The following is a 27,788-nucleotide window of genomic DNA, read 5'->3' as shown; positions in this document are numbered from 1 at the left end:
ATTGCCCTGACATGTTCACTCATTGACGGCTGATTGATAACTGATTGTTCTTGAGCCCGGGGTGGGAGGAGCTTTCCATTTTTAAGCGAAACCTCGTGTTTAAGCAGACGTGGCGTACTCGAGAGATGAATAGTTGATATGTGTATTTTTATACCAATTGAGTTTGCATAGCTTTCTGGCTCCCCTCTGCGAAGCTCTGCGCTCAGTTTCCCTAGGGAAACTGAGGCGCGTTCGTGTATTAATCCCATAAATGGCCCGCTATCGCAGCCCGACGATGGCGTTACTTCGGTCTTCGGTTTTGAGGTACAAGGGTTTTATTGGAGGTAAATGGGTTGATGGCGATTCAACATTTCCCTTCTACAGCCCTGCGACGGGGGATGAGCTTGGACAGGTTTCGAATATGGGTGCTCAACAATGGGAACTAGCCGTAAACGCAGCCTACAAAGAATTCCAGACATGGAAGAAAACAACCGCAAAGGTACTTTATGTTAATAGAATCTTACCAATAACAGATTATTACCTAGCCAAACGTTAACCAACACTAATCTAATGATTTTTTGGGAGTATGGACAGTATTACAGACGGGAATTAAAGTATAAACAGTTCTATTAAAGTTCTTTAAAAAGTTATTCATCCTTTATCTGTTTATTCTATAGCGATACAAATAATTGTACATAGTAAGCCCATATACGAGACTGAAAGATACACTCGTTCAACGGCCTCTTGCCTTCAAACGCGATTAAACTCTACGGCAGGGTATACACTTCAGGCCTCTCTGTCCTGAACAGGGTATATATTTCAGGCCTCTCTGTCCTGAACAGGGTATACGTTTCAGGCCTCTCTGTCCTAAACAGGGTACCGATTTGGTTGCCTTGCTAAAACAGGTAACCGCTGATCCCGCCGCCGATCAGATTGCCTTGTTTGTTCTCACTTGCTAACAAATTGAGGGTGTTGTCCTAAACAGGGTCCTAAAATCAAGGGTGTTGTCCTAAACAGGGTCCTAAAATCAATGGTGTTGTCCTAAACAGTGTCCTAAAATCAAGGGTGTTGTCCTAAACAGTGTCCTAAAATCAAGGGTGTTGTCCTAAACAGGGTCCTAAAATCGAGGGTGTTATCCTAAACAGGGTCAGGTGTCAAAACCCCCAGCGGGACCCCAATACCCAAACATAGGCTGAACACCCCCCCTATACCCAAACATAGGCTGAGACCCCCCTATACCCAAACATAGGCTGATTACCCCCCCCCCCCCCCGGGATATTATTGCGTCGGAAATGCGCATTACTCCATGAAAAGTTCAAGTGCGAGCTAACGAGCAGCAAAGCATAAAATAACTAACAAGCGAGTCTTTTATAGCCTGCGATGCATCCAAAAATAATCCTCATGAGCCTAATCCCAGGTGTTCTTATCGGGTTTCCTGTGGTTGGGTTTCCTGTGGAGGGTAAAAATTGTGACGTAACATAAAACCATTTCCTGAGCTCGTCCCAGCCCCCAGGCTACCTCACGGTTCATCTCCGGGCACAGGAAACCCTGTAAGAACGCCTTGGACTAGGCTGATATCCTCACATAATACAGAGAGATTTTGCGGTCGGCACGCAGGCTAGTCTTTTAGCACTTTCCATTTTGTAATATTTTTATTTCATACATGAGTGTTTTCTTCTTATCAGGTCACCCTAACATGCAAATTAAATATTGTTTACACTCTTTTTTAATATAAACGTATAATCTTTATTTGAGGCTGGGCCGTTCTTATTTTTGAAAATGTCCTTAGTTGATGTTCTTAAATTTTAGAGTATAGAAATAATGTGATAGCCAATGAATTACACCATTCGACTGTTTAACCGCGAAGGGATATTCACCCAAGCGAAAAAGTATTGTCTTCAGAGCGAACACTAATACAAATTTGAGCATTTACTTGGCAGGGCCGTAGTAGGGGTGGGGCACTGGGGGCACGTGCCTCCCCCCCATAATATTTTTAGAAATTATATATCAAGTAAATGACCAGTAGTGGCGTGGCTGTACCCCCAAATATTTTGTTTTAAATTTAAATATTTCTTGTTTCTAAATATCCCTAAAATATTTGGCACAACAGTTAACACCGGATATCAGCTGTTTGTAGAATACATTCATACACAAATAAAAAAAATAAGTGGCAAAAATGTCAACCTCTTCGCCCATTATACTCGGCCGCCAACGCACCCGTCTAGAGGTCCGATCGGCCTACGCCGTTAATCTGGGTGTGCTAGACAAATATCAACTGTAAGGAAGCGTTATGCCTATATTATAGTGGAACTTCCCTCTCGCCATGATAGCAAGGAAGGCAGCCGCTGCTGGCTGCACAATAATAATCAAACCGTCCGAGGAGACACCATTATGTGCACTTGCCCCGCAGAAGGTACCGGCTTCAAATGTCAGGCGCGTACACAGGGAGGGTGGGGGGGTGGGGGGGGGGGGGTGGTGGGAGGGGTGCGCAGGGTGCCTCCTCCACCTCAGCCAATCCTGGGTACGCGGCTTAATGGGGAAATTGGTTCAAGAAGTTTATTTGAATGTATTTAGTACTTTCAGACATGGTGGGGAAGAAAGGAATAAAATCAAATAAAAAAAGGCATTGATTATACAAAGACCAAGGTCAAAAAGAGGCAAAACAGTCAGCACTTTGAAAAAGAAAAACATTTGGCGAACAACGAAATAATTAATCATAGTATATAAGATTCTAGTTCCACATAAAATTGTCTGATCCTAATATTTACGAGGCGATCCCGATTTCATAAGCACAATTTCGATCCATGTTCCCAATAATTAATCTGGTCCCTATTTGATAGATCCCCATCGTTTCTCTCTACTTTATTAGATGATTGTTTCCGTTCTGTTTGAAGCTTGCAGAAGAAGCTGGCTTCCCTGCAGGGGTGATCAATACAATTCCATGCACAAGGGAACGCGCTAACGAAGTGACTGATGCTTTCCTCACTGGCTCTACTACCACTGGTAAAGTCATACAGACCTTGTTATACAGACCTTGTCATACAGACCTCGTCATACAGACCTTGTTTTACAGACCTTGTCATACAGACCTTATCATACAGACCTTATCATACAGACCTTGTCATACAGACCTTGTCATACAGACCTCGTCATACAGACCTTGTCATACAGACCTAATCATACAGACCTCGTCATACAGACCTCGTCATACAGACCTTGTCATACAGACCTTGTCATACAGACCTTGTCATACAGACCTTGTCATACAGACCTTGTCATACAGACCTCGTCATACAGACCTCGTCATACAGACCTCGTCATACAGACCTTGTCATACAGACCTTGTCATACAGACCTTGTCATACAGACCTTTTCATACAGACCTTGTTATACAGACCTCGTCATACAGACATCGTCATACAGACCTCGTCATACAGACCTTGTTATACAGACCTTGTCATACAGACCTCATCATACAGACCTTGTCATGCAGACCTCGTCATACAGACCTCGTTATACCGACCTCATCATACAGACCTCGTCATACAAACCTTGTTATACAGACCTCATCATACAGACCTCGTCATACAGACCTTGTTATACAGACCTTGTCATACAGACCTCGTCATACAGACCTTGTCGTACAGACCTTGTTATACAGACCTCGTCATACAGACCTCGTCATACAGACCTCGTCATACAGACCTTGTCATAAAGACCTTGTCATACAAACCTTGTCATACAGACCTTGTCATACAGACTTCATCATACAGACCTCGTCGTACAGACCTTGTCGTACAGACCTTGTTATAGAGACCTTGTCATACAGACTTTGTCACACAGACCTTGTTATAGAGACCTTGTCATACAGACCTTGTCATACAGACCTTGTCAAACTGACCTCGTCATACAGACCTCGTCATACAGACCTTGTTATACAGACCTTTTCACACAGACTTGTCATACAGACCTCGTCATACAGACCTCGTCATACAAACCTCGTCATACAGACCTCGTCATACAGACCTTGTCATACTGGCCTTGTCGTACAGACCTCGTCATACAGACCTTGTCATACAGACCTTGTCATACAGACCATGTCATACAGACCTTGTCATACAGACCTTGTCATACGGACCTCGTCATACAGACCTTGTCATACAGACCTTGTCATACAGACCTCGTCATACAGACCTTGTCATACAGACCTTGTCATACAGACCTCGTCATGAAGACTTTATCATACAGACCTTGTCATACAGACCTCGTCATACAGACCTCGTCATACAGACCTCGTCATACAGACCTTGTCATACAGACCTCGTCATACAGACCTTGTCATACAGACCTCGTCATACAGACCTCGTCATACAGACCTCGTCATACAGACCTCGTCATACAGACCTCGTTATACAGACCTTGTCATACAGACCTCGTCATACAGACCTCATCATACAGACCTCGTCATACAGACCTCGTCATACAGACCTCGTCATACAGACCTTGTCATACAGACCTTGTTATACAGACCTTGTTATACAGACCTTGTCATACAGGCCTTGTCATACAGACCTTGTTATACAGACTTTGTCACACAGACCTTGTTATAGAGACCTTGTCATACAGACCTTGTCATACAGACCTTGTTATACAGACCTTGTCATACAGACCTCGTCATACAGACCTTGTTTTACAGACCTTGTCATACAGACCTTGTCATACAGACCTTGTCATACAGACCTCGTCATACAGACCTTGTTATACAGACCTTGTCATACAGACCTCGTCATACAGACCTCGTCATACAGACCTTGTCATACAGACCTTGTCATACAGACCTTGTCATACAGACCTTGTCATACAGACCCCGTCATACAGACCTCGTCATACAGACCTTGTCATACAGACCTTGTCATACAGACCTTGTCATACAGACCTCGTCATACAGACCTTGTCATACAGACCTTGTCGTACACACCTTGTCGTACACACCTTGTTATACAGACCTCGTCATACAGACCTTGTTATACAGACCTTGTCATACAGACCTCATCATACAGACCTTGTTATACAGACCTTGTTATACAGACCTCGTCATACAGACCTCGTCATAGTTTGTTGTATTTAGCTTGATGACAGGACAACCATTATTGCAGCCAGAGAGGGAGGGAGATAGGGGGGGGGGGGAGTGTTAGCTGTGGGAGTTTATAAGGACCCCTTTTAACTCGACTGGAAGGTCTGATCTTCTCCCCCTCAATCCCACTAGCACAGGGAGCCCGCTCGTCAATAATAACTTAGAATTACTGCTGGATAGGAACAGCTGTCTTAGATAAATTGGCCGTCCACTTGTATTGGTATGGGTAAACGAGACAAGCCTCCCCTTCCCCAGCGCTAAAACTAGGCCTAGAACAATCGAGGTAAAACGTAAACGTAAAGCCCATTGTTTAATACATTGGGAATTCCCTCCTTTTATTTGGAACCCTGGCTACGCCTCTGACAGTCTATCACCAGCCAGTGTGCTGTTTTAACTTTTGTCACACGAGGTTGATACTACCATCATATAATTTGTGTCAGATCCTGATGGCTAAGTGTGTAGTTACCGTGAAAAAGATGTCCTTGGAGCTTGGAGGGAATGCTCCTTTCGTTGTGTTCAATTCGGCAGACATTGATAAAGCTGTCAATGGAGCGGTAGTTTACAAATTCAGAAATACGGCACAGGTAAGTTCGTCGCCATTTACTACAAAGCTTTAATTTTTTGTTCCTAGTTTCGATATCTCGAACAGTGCAGACTACTCAAAAATTGCCCCCCCTACCCCCTCCTCCCCACTCTCCGCTCCCCCTCCCTTAGAGTTTAGAGTCGGTCTGTTAGCGTTCAGATCCAGAACCAGGGTCGAACGCAGGATTTTAACAAGTTGCAGTCAAAGCATTTAGAAGCTGAATGAGGGCGTGGCCCCTCATCCCGCATGCCCGTGAAGATTTCATAACTCCCACTTTTGGGTTTTGAAATTGGCGTCAATGCGTCAGATTATTTAATTACACGATCCTCTGTCATCCTCGATCTGAAATAGGAATTCAGTCGTCGCGTGGCACTGAACGACATAACAATATGTTTGGAAATCATCTGTAGACTACCATGATTAAGAAAATTATAGTTTTTATCCTCATCATATATATAAAACTACGTACATAAAAATGAATAAGTAAACGTTTGATTTTTTCCCCTCGTTATGCAAATAAGATCGCCAGTTTTTTTTTGCAGTTCAGTGACTGCAGGCCTATAGGCTGCGTACGCCCCTGAGAGCGTATATTAAAACACACAATCTACCACATGCATGTCTTAACACCGTGTTTAGATCATCAAGATGCTGTTTTTCAGACATGAGTGTGTGCAAATCGTATTTTGGTACAAGAGGAAATTTTTGATGAGTTTGCAAAACGTTTTGCCGCGGCTGTTGATAAGCACCTGAAGGTTGGGAATGGAATGGACAATGGAACCACTCAAGGACCACTCATCAACAAAAGGGCAATCAAAAAGGTACATTATTTACCCTACTTCAAACTACTCCCTCGGAAAGTATTTGAATATTTTAACGGGTTCTTGGACGCTAAAAACGTTCGAATTTCTTAATTCCATTCTATCACTGTAAATTAAAGCATATTTGCCATGATCATTTTAGAGGAAAGTACGAAATTTCGCCGCCAATGATGACCCCCCTCTCCATTCTGTTTTGCAGGTTGAACGCCATGTAGCTGATGCACTGTCAAAGAGTGCCAGGCTCATGAGAGGCGGCCATCGCCATCAACAAGGTGAAAACTTCTTTGAGCCAACAGTGCTCACTGATGTTAACCAGGATACGTTGGTGTGTATGGAAGAGACGTTTGGTCCGTTGGCCCCCTTAGTCAGATAATGAAAAACTTTAGCCAGGTAACGCTTGCTGCTTGTTTGATATGGATGTCTAGAGGCAATTTTAAAAAATTTTAAAAAATGGTGTATTCTGTCACAAATGTGGTTGCTTTTAGCAAGTCTACTTTTCATCTGCATAGCCATTGTTTTTTGGGCACAGCTTTATTCTTTTTTCTGTCCCTAGTTATTTGATGGCTCGAACCGTGCATTTCGTAAAAATTGCCTCTCCTCCCTCCCCTCCCCTGTCCGCTCCCCCTCCCCTGATGCTTAGCTTTAGGCGGGTGAAGCCGGCGTGGCTACTTAGCCCGCACAGCATGACGGGTATTAAGACAAGCCCTCTCCAAGCGGAAAGATGGCGGCGTTCTATCGATCTTTTCATGACTGGTTCTGGGCCGAGTCATTCTGGTTACCGGGGAACACTACATGGGCCGAGGTTCACGCTAGAAAAAACCTTCGAGTTGTTCAAGCAGGGGAATTGTACTTGTGTCTCCCCATCGCAGTAGCTTTGATAGTGCTTCGAGTCGCTTTTGAAAGGTGAGTCTGTGACCGACGAATGCTTAAGCAGTTTTCCGGTTCATGTTTTGTTGGTCTATTCAATGAAGCTTGAAAGAATTTGAGTCACACTGCAAGGGTCTAGCTACCCTTTGACAAGCACATATACTTTAACGTGAGTTTTTCAAGTGTTTCGTCAATACCTGACAGCAGAAAACAGGTCACAGATCACCTCATCTAAATGTTTGTACCGTAAAGTAAGATTGTGTGATTATCGATGGATTTTACCTTACAAAAGTAGTTCAAAAGAAAAATCATCTACAAATTCGCGATAATCCCTGACCTGAGGGGTTTATTTTGCTATTATGTTAGGTGTTCAGCCGACTGTGCAATTTTATTTTGTGATTTTGTATTTTTGTATTGGTCTTCACGTAAGATGTTTGATTTATCAAAGCAGAGAAAACAAGTGAATCGTCTCATTTTTCGCTTTACTACATGGGTATTTGGTTATGTTTGTATTATGCTTCTGGTTTTTGACATGTAAAGTTGTATGTGGAGTCTTATATTTTATACAACAACCTGTTTTTTTTTCTGCATGATAACATGTTTTAATTCATTTTTTCCTTAAGCTTATATGTAAGTAAGCAACTTAAATCCCTTTTATACAATTGTTTAAGTAGTTAGATTATATGGAGTTGTAGCAAAAGTGCTGAAGTTGTAGAAAACGAATGGATTGGTTGTAATTTCAGTGATCAATGTATAATCATTTTGAAAATGGTTATAAAGGTGTGTGCAAAAGCAAGTTTATGACAATAAAAAATATTTATTAGCCTTATTCAAAAGGTTACACATTGTTTATGTTAGCTATAGGTTTGGAGAAAATATTGTAAGAAAAATGATAATACATCTGTTTTTCCCAACAAAAGCTTTATATCCTTTAGGGAGCTTTAAATCCTCACTGATTAGCAAAGCGCTAAGAAACTCTTTTATTATATGGATATTGATAAAATATCAGGTTCTCTCTGATGTGAAAATTTAAAATTCCTGTAAACACACCATGGGTAAAAGTTGACCTTTTGACGATTGCAACTTTACTTTCGGTTGAATATACGGCGGAAGTAAATTTACCCTCTTGGTTTTAACACTAATTTGGTGGTTTTTGCCCTTAAATGAAATGATCTTCATAGATTCCAACGGCTACAAAAAATATACCATCAAAAAATTGATCTCTTCTTCATAAATACCACTGCAAAAAAATATTGGATGCAAATATTCTCAAACTTACTCTGTTTTGATCATAAGTTTAGGTCTCTTTCACATTTCACTGGATACAAAAAGCTGTGCTTTATCAAAGGTCACCCAAGGTCATTCATCAAACATGCCTAGTAGAAACTCAGCAAAACAGTCAACACCTGAAAAGTTTGAGAACGATGAAGAATAAGAACCTGTCCCATACAAATTTTCCAAAAAGAAATGTGAGCTGACAATAAATAAGATTTACAACGATACTCCATCAACAGAACAGTGGTAAGATAAAGTCAAATGGTAAGATTTCACTCATGAAAAGAAAGTGGATAGGCTCAATATCTCAACAAAACAGTCATTTTATTCACAGACCTTAATTCTATTATGCAACTGGTACCATTTTATCACTAAAATATATATAAAGGTTTACAATTATTTGCCTTTTGGTGGAAGGTTTTAGTTTTCAAATAGGAAGTATCTAATAGTTTTTATGCAAAAGTAACAACTTCAACAACCGCCCAAAACTAACTGCTTCCCAAACAGTTAAAAACCAATGTTAATATCTTTAAAATGTCACTATTTGAGGGCATAAGTAAGGGTTAAATACTGAGGACAGAGGCAGTTTGCCGTATAACAGCCTGAGGGTGCAGCCCGATGTCTGAGGTATTTAACTGGCTTATTACATGATCTATACCTGTAAATAACAATTTAAACTGAGGGAAAAGGTACAAAACTCAATAATTGTTGACTTTTTTTGGAAAAAAAACTAACAAGGTTCAGATGTTTATTGACCTGAAAGAAAACCCATCAGAGTTGGTGGTTGAATGCACAAATTTGAAAAGCTCATTAGATCAATACTGTACACAATCAAAATTAACATTTAGACAGAGTGGGGCTGCTCCATGCACGGACTCATTCCCAAGGGTGGAGTGGAATTGCAAAGTTTTCGTAACTTGGAGTTTCAGTGTGAGCACGCTGCGAGAATGGAGCTCACTGACAGAGAAGAAGAACGACTTATTTTATTACGCCAAATATCTTTTTTTCAAGAACTGTAATGTTGACAACAATGAACAAGCAGAACAAGTGAGTAGATGCCTCAGATAGCCACACCACAGCCTAACTTTGCTGGTGGAATAATTTCCAAAATTGCACATAAAATTTTGGCTGAATTTTTTGTTGAATTTCGAGGGTTCCAATACAAATTTTGCTTTCATGACAATTAAATAGATGCATTGTTAAAATTCAATCTCTCTTGTTCTGTGTGCCCATTTTTACTCAAGATTTAATATGATGGTCCTTAATTAGTATTCACTCCCTCACCGTTCTTTATTTTAGTGAAAAAAGGACTTACAAGAACAATGAAAAAGGTTTCAATCATGTAATAACTATGTTTAATGTGGCTTGTGAGAGAATAAATCACCAAACAATTCAATTCAAATCTCAACAACGCTTCATGAATGAAAATACTATTCTGTTGACCATGAGTCCTCGGGGGCTTTGCAATCTTATTTCAGTCATCTCATTCTACTTTAGAGGTTTTATAAGGAGCAGGTTCCTCTGATCCTTTCAAGTGATGATTGTTTTGCTGTGCAAGTTTAAACCGGTGCATTTGCAAAATGACCTTGGATGAACTTGAAAAAAAGCATTTTGTGTCATGTAGAACCAAAAGAAGTAGATTTCTATTAAAGATCTTTTGTATTGATGTGAAGAAGAGATCAAGTTTTGATCAGCTTTTTGGTCCCTCAGTTTGAGAATGTTTGTATCCAAGATTTTTTGCAGCGATATGACAAAGAGATCAATTTTTTCAATGAAACATTTTTCGTAGCTTTTGCAATTTAAAAAGGTCTTTTTATTTAAGGGCAAAAACCATCAAGTTATTGTTAAAACCTATAGGGTAAATTTACTTTCGCTGCATATTCAACCCAAAGTAAAATTGCAATTGTCAAAATGTCAACTTTTAGGCCGAAGAGGGCAAAAAGACCTTGATATTTGTACCTTATGCCCTTGATATTTGTAACCTAGGCCAGAAAATAGTTTGTGTGATACTGTACTACATGGTTTACAGGGCCTTAAATATCAATTAATGAGTCGGAGATATCAAATCTTTCACAGTATTTGAGTGTAATGGTTTTTGTCAGACATTTTTAACTGCTTTTTTTAAATTAAGCTGATTTTAAATTTAAATGTTTACTTATTTTATTGATATTTATATAATAAATAGAACATTACATGGCTGCTAGGAGGTACCAATTTTATCTTCCTGTGTTTAATAAGATTCATGCCCTTTTGATATATTAAAATTCATGTTTTTGCCTGTCCATGTAATATCCTCTGTGTCTTGTGAATGAATTATGCAAGCAAATTCCTTGATGAAATTTATAAATGTCCTGTCTGTTGTTTTCCTGCTAAAATGCTTATTTGAGATTGATTAAACATAAAAAATTGAAAACAAAGCAAATTGATTTTAAAAAGTTACTTTAGAATTAAAAAATGATGTTCTGGTTCTTGTACCTACAGAATGCCATTATAATACTATGTCAATTGTTTTTCATTCCAGGCTTATTGCTAGTCCTTTTGTGCAGTCTCTGGGAGTTAAGGACAAGAAGATAAATTTCACTCCTAACCCTTTTTGTGAAAAAGTCTACCAGACAATAAACAAGTTCCCACCTTCAGACAGGATACTCGGGCTGTCCAAACAGATCGGCTGGACGACTCGGGAAGTGGAGAGATGGTTCAGACACCGACGCATGCAGTCCAAACCTTCACTTCTTAAGAAAGCCAAGGAAAGCAGGTGTAGAGAAATAAAATCATTTGATGCATGTGTAATATTACATTGCTTCCCTTGAAGGCTTAAAATGAACACAGTTATGGAATTGAGCAGCGAAGACTGAAAAACACCTGCACATTCAATATCATGCTTGCTAAATATCAAACTGCTAACTCGCACATGTTTATTTTCAGTTGGAGATTTGTTTTTTATACTGGGGCAACAATATATGGGTTCTGTATCTTATACAAGGTATTTATTATAACTATTTTATATTACCTATTATAATATAATGATTATAACATTTAAAATATATGATTGAACACTTCTCTATGCTTATCATTATATTTTGTTTGCTTTTTTTAGGAAAAATGGCTTTGGGACACAGATCACTGTTTTATAGGCTATCATGGGCATGTACGTTTTCCTTTTTATTTTGCTATTGGATATTGCAATTGCTAGAATAAACACACCTTGCCTCTTAACTACTAGTCCGAGTTGCAGGCCCTTTTATTGTTCCCTATAAAGTATATCCTGGGAACTTTTGAAAAATAAAATTGTGTGATACTCAGGCTACTCAACTACAGCCATATTAAAAGTACTGTTTTTTTTTTCACGAAAAATAAACATAAACTGCTGCTCCATTCCAGGTGATGTCAGAAGAGCTATACATTTATTATGTTGTAGAGCTTGGGTTCTACGTTTCTCTTACAATCTCACAGTTTGTAGACGTACAAAGGAAGGCAAGTCTGAGATTTAATGTATTTCCTAAAGAAATGTGAATTGGAATTTACAATGCTCCACAATATGCACATACAACTGTACTTCTCGCATTGAATCTGGGAATTTTGCTTTAGCTGAACTACAGTAACAATTAAAATTGACTTCTGCGTTTTTGTGCAAGGACGTTTGTTTAATACTGGCTTTTTCTTGGGTATGATGTCTGATTAGTATTGACTTGTGTATAGCTGTCAACCCAACTTGGACAGAAATCTTGTGAGAAATAGGTAATATGTGAAAAAACCCAAGAGAGCCAATGTGAGTGAAAACAGAAAACTTATGAATATTCTCACAAAAATTAGGCTTGTGATGAGGTCCAAAATCTTGTGACACCCGCCTAAAGTGGGTGAGTTGACAGCTATGCTTGTGTTTCTGGTAGCTCAATTTGCTGTGATAAGTGTAGATGGGTGTTTTTTGTAGTTTAATGGGCTGTGATTAGTGTTGACATCCGTGTTTTTTGTTGGGCAGGACTTTTGGCAGATGCTCATCCACCACATTGTCACCATTCTTCTGCTCTCGTTTTCGTATGCAGCAGCGTTTTTCCGCATAGGTGCTGTCATTGTGCTAGTCCATGATGTATCTGATGTCTTTTTAGAGGTATTTTTACAGTATATTCTCTTCAATGTATGTTTTTTTTACTTTCAACTAGTATGCATCCTTTGTTTGAAAATTTAGCAACTAAAATAAAGAGTTTAATATGTGAATAAGAGAGCAAATCTTGTGATTAGTCAAGCCAATGGCTTTCAACAATTAACTCTATAGTTTCATGTATGTAATTCCTGTAATGCCAGATATGGTCTTAAAAAGTCTTATCTCAAATTCCATGTAAAAGTCCACACTGGTACCAAATTTATAATTCTTGGTCTTAAAGGGTCTTGAGTTTGTTGGTTGTTCAGCTGCAGGAACCATGAAAAACTAAATACATGTTTTTCCTTTTTTTGTCATTTCAGGCAGCAAAAGTAGCAAACTACGCAAAACTTCGACAACTTTGTGACTGTCTTTTTGTCTTGTTTGCTATCAGTTTTTTTGTGGCTAGACTGTTTATTTACCCTGTTTGGTAAGTATCTTCATGTAACACCATGCATGGCTAAATAATAACGATATAGGAATAAATGCTAATGCTGTGCTATGCTCATGTTTACCTGCTGATAAGCCTGCACACTAAACTCCAACTTTAATGCCACAACAATGCCAAAGTAAATGCTCTTCAAATTTCTAAAAGAACTTTATTTTATAATAATGATGTTTAATAAATAAATATATAAACACTTTTTTCTCTCCAAGATGCTAATGCATACTGATAGCTGATGACTATGCATATAACTGTCAGTATTATACGATTTATTTCTGTTACCAAAAATGATATTTCTTAAAGGTAGGGCATATTTAGAAAAGGTGAGAGTTGTAAAAAATCAACTCAACAGTCTCAAAGGCTCAAACCCTTTATGTTCAGCACTAGTTTTTTTTAATGTTATGGTCAATAGTTTTTAATATGTGATTCTCATTTTCTCTTGCTATTAGACTAGAATTTAAGTAGATTGAACATGGGCTTTTGTCTCACATTGTATGCAGACTATAACATTTCATTTAAACGGCCATTTTCTTATCAAACATGGGCTTTTTAATATTTTGACTGTAGCATGTGGTATTTTCTTGTTGGCAAAAAAGAGGACACATGGCTCTATGACTGATATTGTTGTAGCAGTATGGAAAAGAGAGCTCGAAGCCTGTTGGCTAAAAATCTGATGGCATGAACCCCTTAAATCTCAAAATGTTTTGTTCAAAAAGACTGGGGTTTGAAATAAAGGGGCTCAATTGCAAATACATAGCACATTTCAAGGCGGAAAATCCAGGTAATTAGTGTAGTGTTTGGAACAGTCAACACAGAATCCACTCAGAGTATAGTCTAGACAAGCAGGTAGGTGACCTGTGGTATAGTATGCTAGTTGAGGTTTGTTGGTACAGTCTTCCATCCTTGTTGGATTTCTGTGTAGTAATACGGTGGTTCTGCTGGTTTCAGGGTGTTAGCTAGTGTATACAGGGCAAATGAGCTGGCTGAACCCTTCAACTCCTGGATTACTTTCATGACATTGCTTATAATGCTGCAGGTAATCTTTAAAGAAACCCAGGAAGTGATACACGCATATCTTTACAGGGGATGGAAGGCTGAACTGACTTTTGTATGTGGCTTTTTGTTTGATCCTTTCAGCACTTAAACCTTTCAGCACTTAAATGTTTGCACATTGAATGCATGGCTTAAATTGCAAAAAAGAACTTTGCCTTAAACTAGTTAATGAGCACACTTGAGCACCGAGCACTGATTAAACAGTAGCTTTTGGTATGTTGCAAATATTAATCTTCCATTCTCTGTGTGGATTTACCACTTCCAGGGTTATATATCCAACTGTGTATGTAACTGTTGAGTATCTAGGAGACTTCCCATCACGGATTCTCTTTCTCACACTGCTCTCCCTTCTGCAGGTAATATTCCTAGTCTTATCTTTCTTCCCTCTCAAAGTCTTATTGTGTACTAATACTAAAAAACTCTTATCACTGCAAATCCTACCTTTTATATTCTAACATTTTGCTAAGCAATGCTATGACAAATATACACCATGAAGTACAGCTCAAACATTTATTTATTCGATCATTCATTTAGCCACACACAGCACACTGTGAATGCTTTTTCCCTGAATTCTGTGGGATGCTTGAGTGAAATCTTCAGGCTTGTATCCATCAAACAACCAAAAAAAGATAGGAATTAATTTGATTTGTGGCAGCCAGATTCAAGGTATCATGATATCAGTTTTTGTAGAACATTATCTTTTGGAAGGTGCTGTGTTCATAGTTTGCAAAGTCAGTTTTTCAACTTAAGAGAATAACGTTGTAATATCATTGACTACTACCCATTTGTGAGGACTTTTTAAGCCTCAGAACAAAAACAAAACAAACTCATTAGAGTTTTTAACCTTTCTTGGCACATAACTTGATGCTAAACACTGGACAAAGTCACTTTTATCCCAATTTTATTTTATTCATCACATTTTATGGTTCTGACAAATCAATCATGTGTTAGCAAGTAGCCAATCAGAAAGGAGGACGTTAAAGCAGCCACATGCAAGCAGTGCTCCTGCAAAAGTCTTGCAAAATTGTTTTACAAAGTCTACAAAGTCTAATAAACACTTCTGGTCAGCTTAGGAAATGTTAGTCTTCCTGAGATGGTAAAGAATTTGTAAAACATTTCTGTGTGAGTTTTGCCGAACAATATGGCTCGCATTATGTGAGCTCTATTCTTGCTACTGCTTAAGGCTGAGTGACAGGTCGGAACTATGCATTGTGTAGAATGAGTAACAAAACATAAAGCACTCTGTTTGCCTTGTCAGCAATTCTTCAAAGCTGCATTATTGCATTTTATCTTGTTTTGTTCTGTTATATTTTTGTTTTGATTTTTTTGATAGTTTATTTACAGGTGCCACTCCCTGCACATTCATGCAGCTAAGATATCAATTAGGTTTTAGTTATTATTTGTCTTTTGCTTTGTGTTTGTTTGGTTTAGTTATTTTTTATACTATTTTAGCACATTGCATGCACTTTTTGTTTGAACTATATCAAATTGATTTTGTTAATAAAAAAATATTTCTCATCCTCAATCAATATTATCCCTTTCACTCTTCTCCAAATCAGTGTTAATCTTCTATTGGTGCATATAATAGCATGATATGCTTCCATCTTACCTGGCATTTGAGAATGCTATAAACATGACCAGGCGTCCTGCAACTTACCACCCAGAAGCATACATAACTTACCTGAATTTTTTATTTGAAAATTGATTTCAATACCCTATTGCCAACTAGAATTGCATTCCCAATAAACCATCCTCTTGCTTATTTTTTTAATGAAACATCCTTTAGAAGCATGGGATAAAATCCCCTCAAAGAGAAAGGGAAAAAAGAAAGACTAAAAAGAATTCAACCCAGCTAAAATATGCCAATTCAAGTACACTCCCCCAACCCCATGGATGAATGTCAATCAAGTTTTATGAAACATGTATTTTGCATGCTCATTACTAATTTTGACATGTATTTTTTTATTTACTCCTTGGTTGATGTTCAAAAAGAAAAATTATTTCTTATTGCATTGTTTAGATCCTCCATATTTTCTGGGGTTGGAGCATCATTGTAGTTGTGTACAGACTCTCGCATGGCAAGGTAAGGCTGTTAATCAGATGGTCCTTTTCTTTTAAACGTTTGAGCACTCATTCATATGCAAGACTATGGTATTTTGAGAATAGTACTCTTATACAGCTATCCTGATATATTTTATTATGTGACAAAATAATCTGGCAGTGCTAATTTAGAGGCACTCACCTTTGTACATCCTGGATGTTTTTATGTTTGTGTTTCGCTGGATAATTTCCACTGGTTTCAGGCTTCCTGAAATGAATACTAGAAACAATTATCTGTGTGAGTGTCCCTTTAGGTAGCGCCTTTCCAACAACTTGGTTAGTTTTAGAAAATTGAAGTATAAGTGTTTGTTGTTTTCACCTTTATTGTTTCCCCACAATATTGGATGATCATTTGTACTAGTAAGTGATCTATTATTCATATTATTATTTGTTTTCCTGTTTGATTATTATATTTGAGCACTTTTTGTTGATAGGATGCCAAAGATGTGCGTAGTGACGAGGAAAGCTCCGCTGTAGAAGATGAGGAGAAAGCAAAAAGAGATGGCAACCCTCCTGAGAATAAGAAACACCAGTAGGGAGTTATTGTATAAAGCATAGCAAGTTACAATACAGGACACGCGAAGCTTGTAATAGCATGCAAGTTGATGTGGTTTTGACTTCTCCCCACATGCTGATAGACCAACCAATAGGGGACTTGTGCTAAGAGGTCATGTGACTTTTTGGATGGCAAACTAACACACGCTAAGGCTTTTAGCGGCAAAATAACAGCAACAAAAAGCAACTTATTCAGCTCTTACAAAGTCAGAATTATTTGTTTTCAGAAAGGGTTTAGTTTCATTTACAGATTTTATTTTCTTGTTGTTCTCTGGTGTGACGGGTTCAGTCATTTCTGATATTATTCTGTTTTGAATTTGTTATGTCATGTGACAGCGCAAGTCCCCTATTACCAGATCTGTCTTAAGGATTAAGTTTAATAGCCTTGGTACAGCAGGGAAAAGAGATTATTATTATATCTTGTTAAAGGACATGCATAGCATTTGTATAATTTTGACATTTAGTAGTTGGTAAAGGTGATGGTATATAGTTAATGGTCACTTAAGGTTTTATCAGATTTACTATACAAAACATAAACTGTTGAATATAATAGTAACTTTGTAATTAAAATATGATTCTTTTTGAAGTGATTATCAGATAAAAGCATTACCAGAGAATACATATCTAAAAGTGAATAATTATTCTGGTAATCAGATGTTGGCTTTGAGATTACCCTATGTCATGTACTCAATATTTATTTTCTTTGTATGTATTATAACTGTTTTTACTTTTGTGATATTGTCATACCTTCAGTAAAAGTGCAGAGCTGACCATTTGTGAGAGTTGTTTGTAAAAAAGGTAGATTTTTTTATTGTCCATCCATATATAGACAGAACTTTACAGCATATTGATATTTGCAGCTTTTATTCTTATATCTTGGCACAATATTAACAAAAAAATCACATGGGTCATTTTTTTTTATTTTCTCTTATTTTCTGAGTTCGCTCTTGACCCTCCCCCCCCCTTCCAAAAAAATTATTTTTAACTATGATCCCTCATATAAGCCAAAACATCACCTTGACCAATCAGAGGATAAAGATAGAGGATACATTGCTCACTATAGTTCCCCTAACCCTTACTATAGTGTAGTATCATATATGAAGGTTCTACAGATCAATGGCCATAGGGGCACCAACACGTACAGACAGCCGGGTGGTGCATCCCACTGGAAATCCTTGCAACTCACTCCTCATTGCTGTGCCTAATCAAGAATTTCGACCAACTGCCATTTCTTAGGGGGTGTTGATGGGGTTCTCGATTTTGCTATCTCTTAGTGTATAAAATTCAACCAATGGCTATTCCTAAGGGGGTGCTTAATGTTTTTTTTTTATTCTGCTATTTCTTAGGGTTAAAAATTCCTTCGACCCCAACAAATTTACTGTCTCTTAGGGGTAAGAATTTGACCTCAACCAAAGTGCCATCCCTTAGGGTTAAAATCGATTGTGCTGACAATCACCTCCAACCCCCGTTTGCTGGCTAATTCTCAAGAGATACAAAAGTTTTACACAATTATAAGTACATCAGTGATAGAATTTTATTTAATCAATATCCTAGATTATGATATCGAAGTTCTTACATGTATCATTATGTTTTGTGTTGTGCAAAAAATAAATAGATGCAGCCATCACTAATACTCACAATGCTTAGTACTGGTTATGCATTGCTATACAAGAGTAAACAAATCCCAACATACCAGCCGAAAATCCAAAAATAATAACTAGAACTTCTAGTACAACTTGATAGCACCTTAATTGATCCCTCTTTAAGGTTAAGTGGAGTGCACATGGCAAAATAAATGAGATACAAGCTCCAAGCAAACTACCAAAGATGCTCATAAGAAGGCCTAAATGGGGAATAGCGACAGCAATGCCACAAGTTGAAAGCACCAGTGTTGTCCTTGTAAGCATTTTCCAAATGGCACGTTTTAGCTTGTTAACAGAGCAACTTGGTAACTTGGGAAGAGCTATTAAATCAAGTGTTTCAGAGGCTACAAAAATATTGAGAGGAAAACTAAAATAGGTATTCACAATAATAAATACTGCCATGAAACTTCTCATGACAACATTCTTTGCCTCACTCTGGATATTTAGAGTGATCAAAGGTAAGGTGTCAGAACCATAGAGAAGGCAGCAAAGGAGGCCAATGGCAACTTTACACAAAGTTACTGAAGTAAATGAAGTACAGGCTATCTTTTTGAACTTTCTTGGTTTTCTCATTGAAGATTCAATGCCTGGAAAAACTGAATGACCACAGTAAGAAAATACTATGATCCCTATTGCTACTGGGAAATTGTTAATATCAAAGTCTGGAATGTTGTGTATTTTCCAAGACTGCCACTCTTGGAGTGAGTAACCAATGATGATAAAGAGACATGTAATGAGTGACAGGACCGCCAGCATGCTTAACCATGCCAGAACTGTCAACTGGTGAATTAGAACCAGGGGCACCAGCAATGCTGCACAAATTAGATAGCACTCGTTCAGGCCAAAGCCTAAAGTCATAAAGCTCTTGAGAAAGCTAAAGACGGTATTTCCCAGCATCATGAACAATACCACACAAGTGCAATAGCAGAAGGCGACGGTCATGAAATCCACGATTACCCCTCCCACGGGTCCCCACGCGTCGGCGGCGATCTCGGCATAACTTCCGCGCACTCGCTTGCGAAGACGACTCTTTGGCGATACCTCGTACATACAGTCTATCAACACAACGCCAGTATACAAAGTCATCAAACCCACGAGGACGATGACCGCTAAAGCGGCAAACCCACCTTGAGAAACGGCGAAGGGGATGCCCAACACCCCGCCACTACCTTGTATAACATTCACAATGTTCCATCCAGCTAAGATGCCCGAGGCTTGCCCGTCCGCGCCAGCTAGCTTCTCGATCAGAGTAATAGTAAAGTTCTTGGAGTTTTTGGAGACTCTTGAAGTGTTGGTATCGTGGATGGAGACTCGTAAGGAGTTGTCGAGCGATCTTGCGATCTCGCCACCGCCGCGGCCAGAGTAGAGTGAGAACTGGACGGATGGAATGAATAGCGAAGCTTGGCTTTGACTTAGGCTCTTGTTATCGGCAAAACTTCGATCAGTCTCTGTCGAACGGCCCAGAAGTGGGGTTTGCTCGTTTAACTCTTCAGAGAACTCCAGCTCTTCGCGTTCGAGCTCCAGTTGTTCGGCCGTCAGCGGTTCGTTCTCATGAATTGTTACCAAATCGGGCTCCTTGGCGATTGTTTGAGCGTTAAGGATCGAGCCTGAACGTGGAATTCCACTCAAATCTTGATTTTCTTCGTCTGGAGGCTGCATGGCCAATTTTAAATGGTTCTCGGGGAATAAAAACAGCGAAGACGGCTACACAAACCGTTCTTTTCTTTTTCTCGTAGCTAACTGAACGTGTTGCGTTTTGCATTCGCATTTGTACCGACGCGTTTGTCAGGTTTTGCCGGTTTGACCAAATCCCGAGTAGTCTAGTTTCACGGGTTGAATGTATACTTATTGTTCTATTTTAAATGTTTGCTTGCCAAGTTTTCTTAAAAAAATGTATTGTTATGTACATCTTTGAATGATTCTCGTGAAAATTCTGTGAATATATTTTTAAAATCAAAATATTGAATGAAATTTTTAAGCGCACGTCGTGTTGTGTGACACCCAGGGGAAAACCAGTAATCAGGGCTTTGAGAAGTTCATATTGTTTTTACATGTCAGTATAGGTGTTTGTGCCTCGTGTTTGAAAGTATCATTAGAAGTATAAAAAAAAACTCTTTAAAAACAGATTATTCTCAAAACTCTGTCCCCATATTTATATGTATAGCCCGTTTCCTGTCGCAGTCGCCTTCTTTCGTAATAAAAGGAGTTTTTTCGATATATTATGATTAGAATACCTAAAAAAACCTTGTTTAATCGTGGTTAGATATTTTCTTTGTTTTCTTTCTAAGAAATGTAATGTAAAATCTAAAATCATAAATAAAATTGCCTTTTGTAGTTTGCCTTTGGTTGTGACAAATCGCAAGCAAAGTAGGTCACACATGACGTGCGTGACACACTGTTGACTGACAAAGGGCTTTCAATCCGTTCTACAAAAATGTCACCTGTCTCTAAATTTCCTACTCGCAAAAATTTCGACTTTTTAACACTTCCAAAATATCAACTTTATAGAGAAAAAGAACAAAAATATGGCGTCACCGTTTCGCGTCCATGAATATTTATATCTGTATTGATATTAGGGGTCACTCAATAAAACATGTCTTAAATAATTTCCCACAAGATGGGGATAAGAAAGAGCAGAAGAACCGCTGAGTATCTGAAAAAATGTCTACGACACTATACCCCAAAAAAGAATATCCAGGTAGATCATTTCAAACCCTAGAATATACATAAACTTTATTCAATTAGGCTAAGTTCAAACGTCGTTATCATCCATGAGCCGTATTCAATGCAAATGCATGCAAATGAAGATTGAACAATCAGCTCGATTCATTTACATGCTTTTGCATTGAATACGGCTCATGGATAATACGACGTTTGAACTCAGCCTAAGCCAATATATAAAAGTATAATAATAAGTACATTGATTTGCATGAAATCACACAAAAAGGGAATAATATAATTATAGACTCCAACAACAGTCCTCCTGTTTTTAATTTCTTAATTGAAAACATGAGAAATTATACTTTCTTTGGACGGTTAAATATTAGGTGGGGTGAGAGAATGTATCTGCAGAGGGGGCGAGAGAGAAGAGAAAGGAGTCTTTTATCCGGCCCCTTCCTATACAGACAAAGACAAATTTTTAGTTTCACACCCACCTTTATTTAAAAAAATAAGTTTGTTGACAAGCTAAAAAACTATGTGGTACACCAAAATGAATCTGGTAATTAATTAGGATAATCTTTCTTAACACCCTTTTTAATAAAATGCAAGTATAGCCAGTCTTTGCAAAAATAAAATACATAAAACAGACCAACAATACAATTTGTATTTTAATTAACTGGCCTGAATTTCACAGAAATAAACAAACCCAACATTTGTCCATCATGTTTGACTAGGTGGATTTTGTTTGAAGGAGTCAATAAGTGCTTTTCCTGAATAAATGAATCCAAAAACTCCAGCAACAACTCCAAAAACTATAAGGACAAGTTCTCCTAGGATGTGGTACCATCTCAAATATTTCCACTTCAGCTTAAGATGTGCAATGCATGGAAAACAAAAAGATAGGCAAGTGCCCGTGAAACTACCAATGAAACCCATTAATAGGCCAAAGTGGGGAACAATTAGAGAAATAAAAAGTGCAAAAGTTACAAGCAAGGTGCGAGTAATAAGCAGCCACACCCAGTGGTAATTTGACTCTCGACCAACATATGGAAAATGGGGAAGAAGAAGGCCATCAAAAGTTTCTATTACAACAAATAATGGTAAAGGGAAGGAGAAAAATACATTAAGTGCTACAAATGCTGTTGCTGCTGTATTGAACGCTAAACTATCTGCAAGGTTGACTGTCACTACCTGGTCAGTAACAAGTCCAAATGTCAGCACAGCAAAAACTCCAAATAGAGTCTTAACAGTTGCTGATACCAGGAATGAAGTATGCATCATTTTGTTATAATTCTCTGGGTGCTTCATACTGGCTTCTATTCCAGGAAAGACTGCATGAGCACAATAACTAAAAGTGACAATACCAAAGCCAATGGGAAATGTGTTACCATCAAATGTAGGAATGTTGTTTATGGACCAGCGGTCATAGTTTAATATGCAGTAAGCAAGTGTCACAGCAATAGATGACATCAGAGCTAGCACTGCAATCATGCTCATCCAAGCTATCAGAGACAGTCGTGTGATAAACACACTTGGTAGCACAGCAACTGCACACAATACAGCCCATACATTCATGGACAATGATATATATTTCTCAGTTATCTGAGAGAACATAGTTGTGAGCAAAATTAAGTATAGCATAGCTGCTGTGTATAGCTCAATTGTCTGCACAACGCTGACCACTTTTCCACCAATCCCTGGCCAAACTGCCTCGCCAACCTCTGGGTAATTGGACCTAATCCTCTTTTTCTTTTGGCTGCGGGGTGAAATCTCATAGAGACAGTCCACTAAAAGTATGCCTGTGACGTCACAAACTATAGCCACGACAAAGATACACACAGCAGCTGCGATACCGCCCTCTCTCACAGCATAGGGTATACCGAGGATTCCCATTCCTTGAATCAGATTGGTCACATTCCACCCCGCCAACAATGCAGAGGCTCGACGATCCGGCGATTCCTTCTCGATGAGCGACCGATTCATGGAGAATGTTAGAGATCGAACTCGGCTGTACCCGGCCGATGCCCATGGCGAGGATTGTGAAAGTTCGCCACGACTTCGTGTGCTAAGCAAGGATGTACGCTCGCTTTCGTCGTCATTTATGGCTTTTGTACTGCGTGGTGTGACAACAACAGGCTCAGCAAGACTATGATTGATCATCTCATAGCTGATGTGAAGTGACGGTTCTTCTACCGACGAAGATATCCCTAACTGATAGTCTTGCTCTGAGTAACACTTCGCCATATTTAGATAAAAAGGAAGTCTTGGAAATTTTCCTCGATTTGACCGAAACCTGTACCTTTTTTACGTGTTTTTAGGAGCAGTATTGTATTAAAATACAATAACAGGAGCAGTATTGTATTAAAATACAATAGCTTTGGGAGATTGCGTAATGTGGTAGCACCCACGTGCTCACTCCAGTGTTTACATGGTGCGATAAGTACAAGTCGATCTCTGATTGGTTTGTTGAACAATAGTTTGCCAAACATGGCAAACATTCGCACGTGGGACTCTACGGAGGAGATGGGACATAAACAAGACGCTATTGCTCAAGGTCTTACGTAGGCCATATTTGAAGTGTAGCAAGAAATCAAACACTTTGCGGTCAGTGTCTCACTGCCACTATAAACCCTCAATCTTAAGCGGACATTGTAAACTGCACAATGGCAACAAGCCCTAGTACTTCAGGTTTAGAATCGGGAAAAGCAAGCAATCGGAGCGACCCAGATGTCAACTTTTCCCCGGACCCCGCCGAAGACTTCGCAATAAGCAAAAGTCAACGACTTTGTGTAATCAACGAAGAGTCTTCACTTCTCCATGATCCTGGCCATTGTGATTACGGTAACATGCTAGACTACAGTACTAAGAGTACTGGGGGCCGAAGCTTTCTATCTTCAACTAGAAGCCATGGCATAACAGGGAGCCTTCGTCAACTGCGGACAGCAAGTATGACAGTATCGTTGCTGGAGAAGCCGTCGGAAGATCGCCGGGCCTCAGCATTTATGGCTGGTTGGAATGTTAGCAACCTGATCCAAGGAACAGGCATTCTAGGTGTGCCATATGCTGTTCGGATGGGAGGGTGGGCTGGTGTGGCTGCCATCGTCGTTGTCGCATGGGTTTGCTGTTTTACCGGGAAGCTCCTGGTCGATTGTCTTTATGAAGAGTCAAAACGCACTGGACAAAGAAAGCGCGTTCGAGAAAATTACCCTGACGTCGGCGAAGCCGCATGGCCCGGATGGGGCAATAAGATCGTTAGTGTTGTCCAAGTTTGCGAAATGTATGGCGGGATCGTAATGTACATTGTTCTCCTTGCTACAATATTCTATGACATGTTGAAAGACTTTGCCCCATTGGACATCTACATGTGGGCTGTGGCGTGTGCCGTTGTTGCTCTGCCTCTAATCTTCATCACCCGTGTATCAGTGATTGCATGGATCAGTATGATGTCAGTGTTTGCCTTGTTGTCTGGCCTACTAGCCATCATCATCTATTGTTTCACAGAATTTGACAGAATGTCACTGAGCAATATCCCAGTCTTTGAGCCATCCACATTTCCTATTGGTTTTGGCATCATTGTATTCAGTTACTGTGCCCATGCGGTATTCCCGGGTGTAGAAGGAAGCATGCAGGACCCTCAAAAGTTTCCATTGATGATGAATACCTCTTTCACACTGGCTGCATTCAACAAAGTTCTACTTGGCCTTTTGGCTGTCCTCAGGTTTGGGGACCAAACAGAACAAGTTGTCACTGTCAATATGGGAAGCAAGGTGTTTAACTACCTATCTAATGCTTTTGTTGTTGCTAATGTTCTCCTGGCCTTCCCAATTTGCATGTTTGTTGTACTAGAGACCTGGGACAATAAGATGATGCCATTGTTCCCCCACCTACAGCCAAAGAGGAAGTACCACTGGTTCTGGTTAATCCTGACAAGACCTTTGCTGCTGACATTTGCACTGTTTCTGTCTGTTATTGTTCCACATTTTGGTCTGCTCATGGGACTAATAGGCAGTTTCACAGGAACATGTCTGTCATTTGTGTTTCCTTGTGTCTTCCATTTGAAATTGAAATGGAAGCGGCTTGCATGGTATAGTGTGGTATTAAGGGTTTTTGTAATATTTTTTGGCTTGGTTTGTGGTGGGTTTGGATTAGTTTTCTCAGGCAGGGAATTAGTCAAAACGTTTGAAAGCTAAAAATCATATTAAAAAAAAGGGGTTTGCGGTATACTGCTTTCCTAACAGTCAACTACATCAACTAGTCAACTTTAACAAAATAATAATATTGTAACTCTGTGTGAGACTGTACAGTTACTCTCTTTAAGACTGTAAATCTGCATTTAATAAGATCTGTCAAGTCAAAAAATCATTATGCAGCCTAGTCCCAGGCGCTTTTATTGGGTTTCCTGTGGATGGTAAGAGTTGTGACGTCACAGAAAACCATCTCCCCTAACGCCTAGTGAAATTCGCCAAATCCAAAATGGCGACCAGAGAATAGCGAATATGCTGCAGGAAAATCAACCTTATGTTATGTAAAAGTAGCAAACGGAGGAATACGTTCAAAGACGCTTGTATTTTATGGGTTGGCTTGGCTGTTTTGCCTCAAAGATTCGATGAGATGTTTGGAGGAGTTTGTTCCACGCATAACCGCACACATGCTCATATTGGTCATCTTTCATAATTTCTCAGCGGTGTGCAGAACGAACTGACACTCTTGGTAATGACTTATTTTAGCTGTTTCAATGTCAAATTTAGTTTCAGATTTTATACTTAAACTTTTTGTTTGTTGGCGATGATAAATAGAAACACTGCAGCTTTTGTTGTTTTGTTTTTAACTGTAATTCTTTTTCGGAATGTTCAGTTGAGGGTAGGGGGCAGATGCTTCCCACTCAACCAACACCTGGGTATGCAAGGGTGATCAATGCATGATGCACTACATGAGGCTAACACCAACTAATCACTGAATTTGTATTTTATTTTCATTGTTGCCACTAAATTTAGAAATCACTCCAGTATATCCCAAGTTGCCCTTGTCTTTGCCCTTAGCTTTAACAGATCAGGTGATTGTATAAAGGCTTTTATCAGACCATTTTGTGTCATTCCTATAATCTCACAGAGAGCTGCATGTGCTGGTAGCGATAGAAAGAAATAGTTAATGGCCAAAGTATTAGATTGTAGTTTCTAGTAGGAGTAGATGGGACACGATGATGACATTTCAATTAGTTTATGTTATGCGAGTTTAGCTCTACTAAAGAATAATGTTATCAAGCAAGTAAGCAGGCCTGTAGCTAGGTGAAGAAGAGGAATTTGGTCAAACTAACCCACTTTACTGGGAGTTGTGTTCAAATAAAAGATAAATTAGTATCACTGTAGGCTAAGGGGAACTGGGATACCCAGGTAGTACCACGGCAAAAGAAGAAACCTGAGAGAAAAATGGTTTGCTGAAAAGCAAAACTAAACCCCTAAAAAAATTCTGGCTATAATGGCCCATGATTTTCAAAATACATCCCACCAGGCTAATGTTTTTTAACAGCTACTCTTGTAAAACAAATAAAAATAAAATAAAAAAACATCCATCATGCAAATGTCACTGTAGTGAATAAAATACTGCTCAAGTGGCTTCGGAGACCTAACAAAAAACTCATTAGACGCATTCGTTTAGTATTCTACAGGATTGATCAAAGGATTCTATAAAAAAACAACCAAGATATTCAAAAATATGAACATGAAACTTTATTCAATAACACATATTGTATAGCACAGATAGCAGGGTTATTCCGATTTATAGCTAAGAGAAAAACTATTGCCATCAATAATTTAATCACAAAATATTTTTTTGCTGGCTGCATAAAATCAAAACACGATGGATTTCGATTTTTGACTTCTCCACATTTATTAAAATAACTTTAGTTATACATGGAAACATAACTCGCAGAAGGAATAGAAAGAAATACAAATGAGAACAACTTAGCTGTAACAAGAGGAAAGCGGGGAAGATTTTTACAAATGCGGAGTAGATTCCAGCGGCGATCAAAACAAGTCTCTAGTCAATTTTCTACAAAATTCGGAGCTTCGTGCAAGCTTTTACGATGAAAATGGAAGCAAACAAACCTCCAAATGTGTAGAGGATGCTTTCTTTTCTCGGGAAACAAGCCCTAAGTCGTGAAATGACAAATATCTAAGCCGTGAGGTCGATGCATAGGAAAGGTAAAATCAGGGACCGTTATGAGAAATCAGGGACTGTTTTGGCGAATTTCACTAGGCGTTCTGTGGGTGAGCTCGTCCCAGCCCCCAGGCTACCTCACGGTTTATCTCCGACCACAGGAAACCCGGTAAGAACGCCTGGGCTGCATTAACTGTACTGTACGTGTATGGTGTCTTGAGTTTATCTTTCTTTGTTGATAGACAGAATCATTAATATCATTGTATCGAGGTCAAAATTACGCTTGGGAGAACACACTTGTATTGTAAAAACGAGAATGTCATTGTTTCCAATATTGTTAGATCGAGGTAATTTCTTTTACATTTCACTGTATTTCTGCAG

At 39.0% G+C, this 27,788-nt stretch overlaps 4 protein-coding genes and 1 pseudogene across 7 annotated transcripts; 3 read left to right on the top strand and 2 right to left on the bottom strand.

The window, feature by feature from the left end:
• The first annotated feature begins 250 nt into the window (after positions 1-250).
• On the top strand, positions 251-6,969 carry LOC5515823 (annotated as a pseudogene).
• Positions 6,970-7,191: 222 nt separating this feature from the next.
• LOC5515822 (ceramide synthase 6) lies at positions 7,192-17,717 on the top strand. Of its 4 annotated transcripts, XR_004296990.2 has the most exons (11): positions 7,193-7,417; positions 11,178-11,411; positions 11,582-11,639; positions 11,754-11,804; positions 12,038-12,130; positions 12,636-12,764; positions 13,118-13,224; positions 14,188-14,275; positions 14,558-14,648; positions 16,313-16,375; positions 16,827-16,866. XR_004296990.2 is itself a non-coding variant. In XM_032385577.2 (10 exons), the coding sequence occupies exons 1-10, from the start codon at positions 7,236-7,238 to the stop codon at positions 16,926-16,928; spliced, it is 1,110 nt and encodes a 369-aa protein (XP_032241468.2). In that variant the 5' UTR covers positions 7,193-7,235; the 3' UTR covers positions 16,929-17,717. The 4 variants fall into 4 exon arrangements, 2 of the variants coding, with proteins under 2 accessions (XP_032241468.2, XP_032241469.2); XM_032385577.2 differs by lacking the exon at positions 14,188-14,275 and having other exon boundaries at positions 16,827-17,717; XM_032385578.2 differs by lacking the exon at positions 14,558-14,648 and having other exon boundaries at positions 7,194-7,417; positions 16,827-17,717.
• Positions 17,718-18,459: 742 nt separating this feature from the next.
• On the bottom strand, positions 18,460-20,356 carry LOC5515761 (vesicular inhibitory amino acid transporter). The gene has a single exon (XM_001635817.3). The coding sequence runs from the start codon at positions 20,247-20,249 to the stop codon at positions 18,591-18,593; it is 1,659 nt and encodes a 552-aa protein (XP_001635867.2). The 5' UTR covers positions 20,250-20,356; the 3' UTR covers positions 18,460-18,590.
• Positions 20,357-21,726: 1,370 nt separating this feature from the next.
• LOC5515760 (vesicular inhibitory amino acid transporter) lies at positions 21,727-23,495 on the bottom strand. Its single transcript, XM_001635816.3, has one exon. It carries the CDS (start codon positions 23,493-23,495, stop codon positions 21,972-21,974), a length of 1,524 nt encoding a protein of 507 aa, XP_001635866.2. The 3' UTR covers positions 21,727-21,971.
• Positions 23,496-23,898: 403 nt separating this feature from the next.
• On the top strand, positions 23,899-26,801 carry LOC5515821 (vesicular inhibitory amino acid transporter). The gene has a single exon (XM_001635886.3). It carries the CDS (start codon positions 23,915-23,917, stop codon positions 25,439-25,441), a length of 1,527 nt encoding a protein of 508 aa, XP_001635936.3. The 5' UTR covers positions 23,899-23,914; the 3' UTR covers positions 25,442-26,801.
• The last annotated feature ends 987 nt before the right edge of the window (positions 26,802-27,788 follow it).

This window comes from Nematostella vectensis, chromosome 2 (genome assembly GCF_932526225.1).
Source record: "Nematostella vectensis chromosome 2, jaNemVect1.1, whole genome shotgun sequence".
NCBI lineage: Eukaryota > Metazoa > Cnidaria > Anthozoa > Actiniaria > Edwardsiidae > Nematostella > Nematostella vectensis.
The sequence above is the reverse complement of the archived record's forward strand: the minus strand, read 5'-3'. Positions and strand labels throughout refer to the sequence as shown.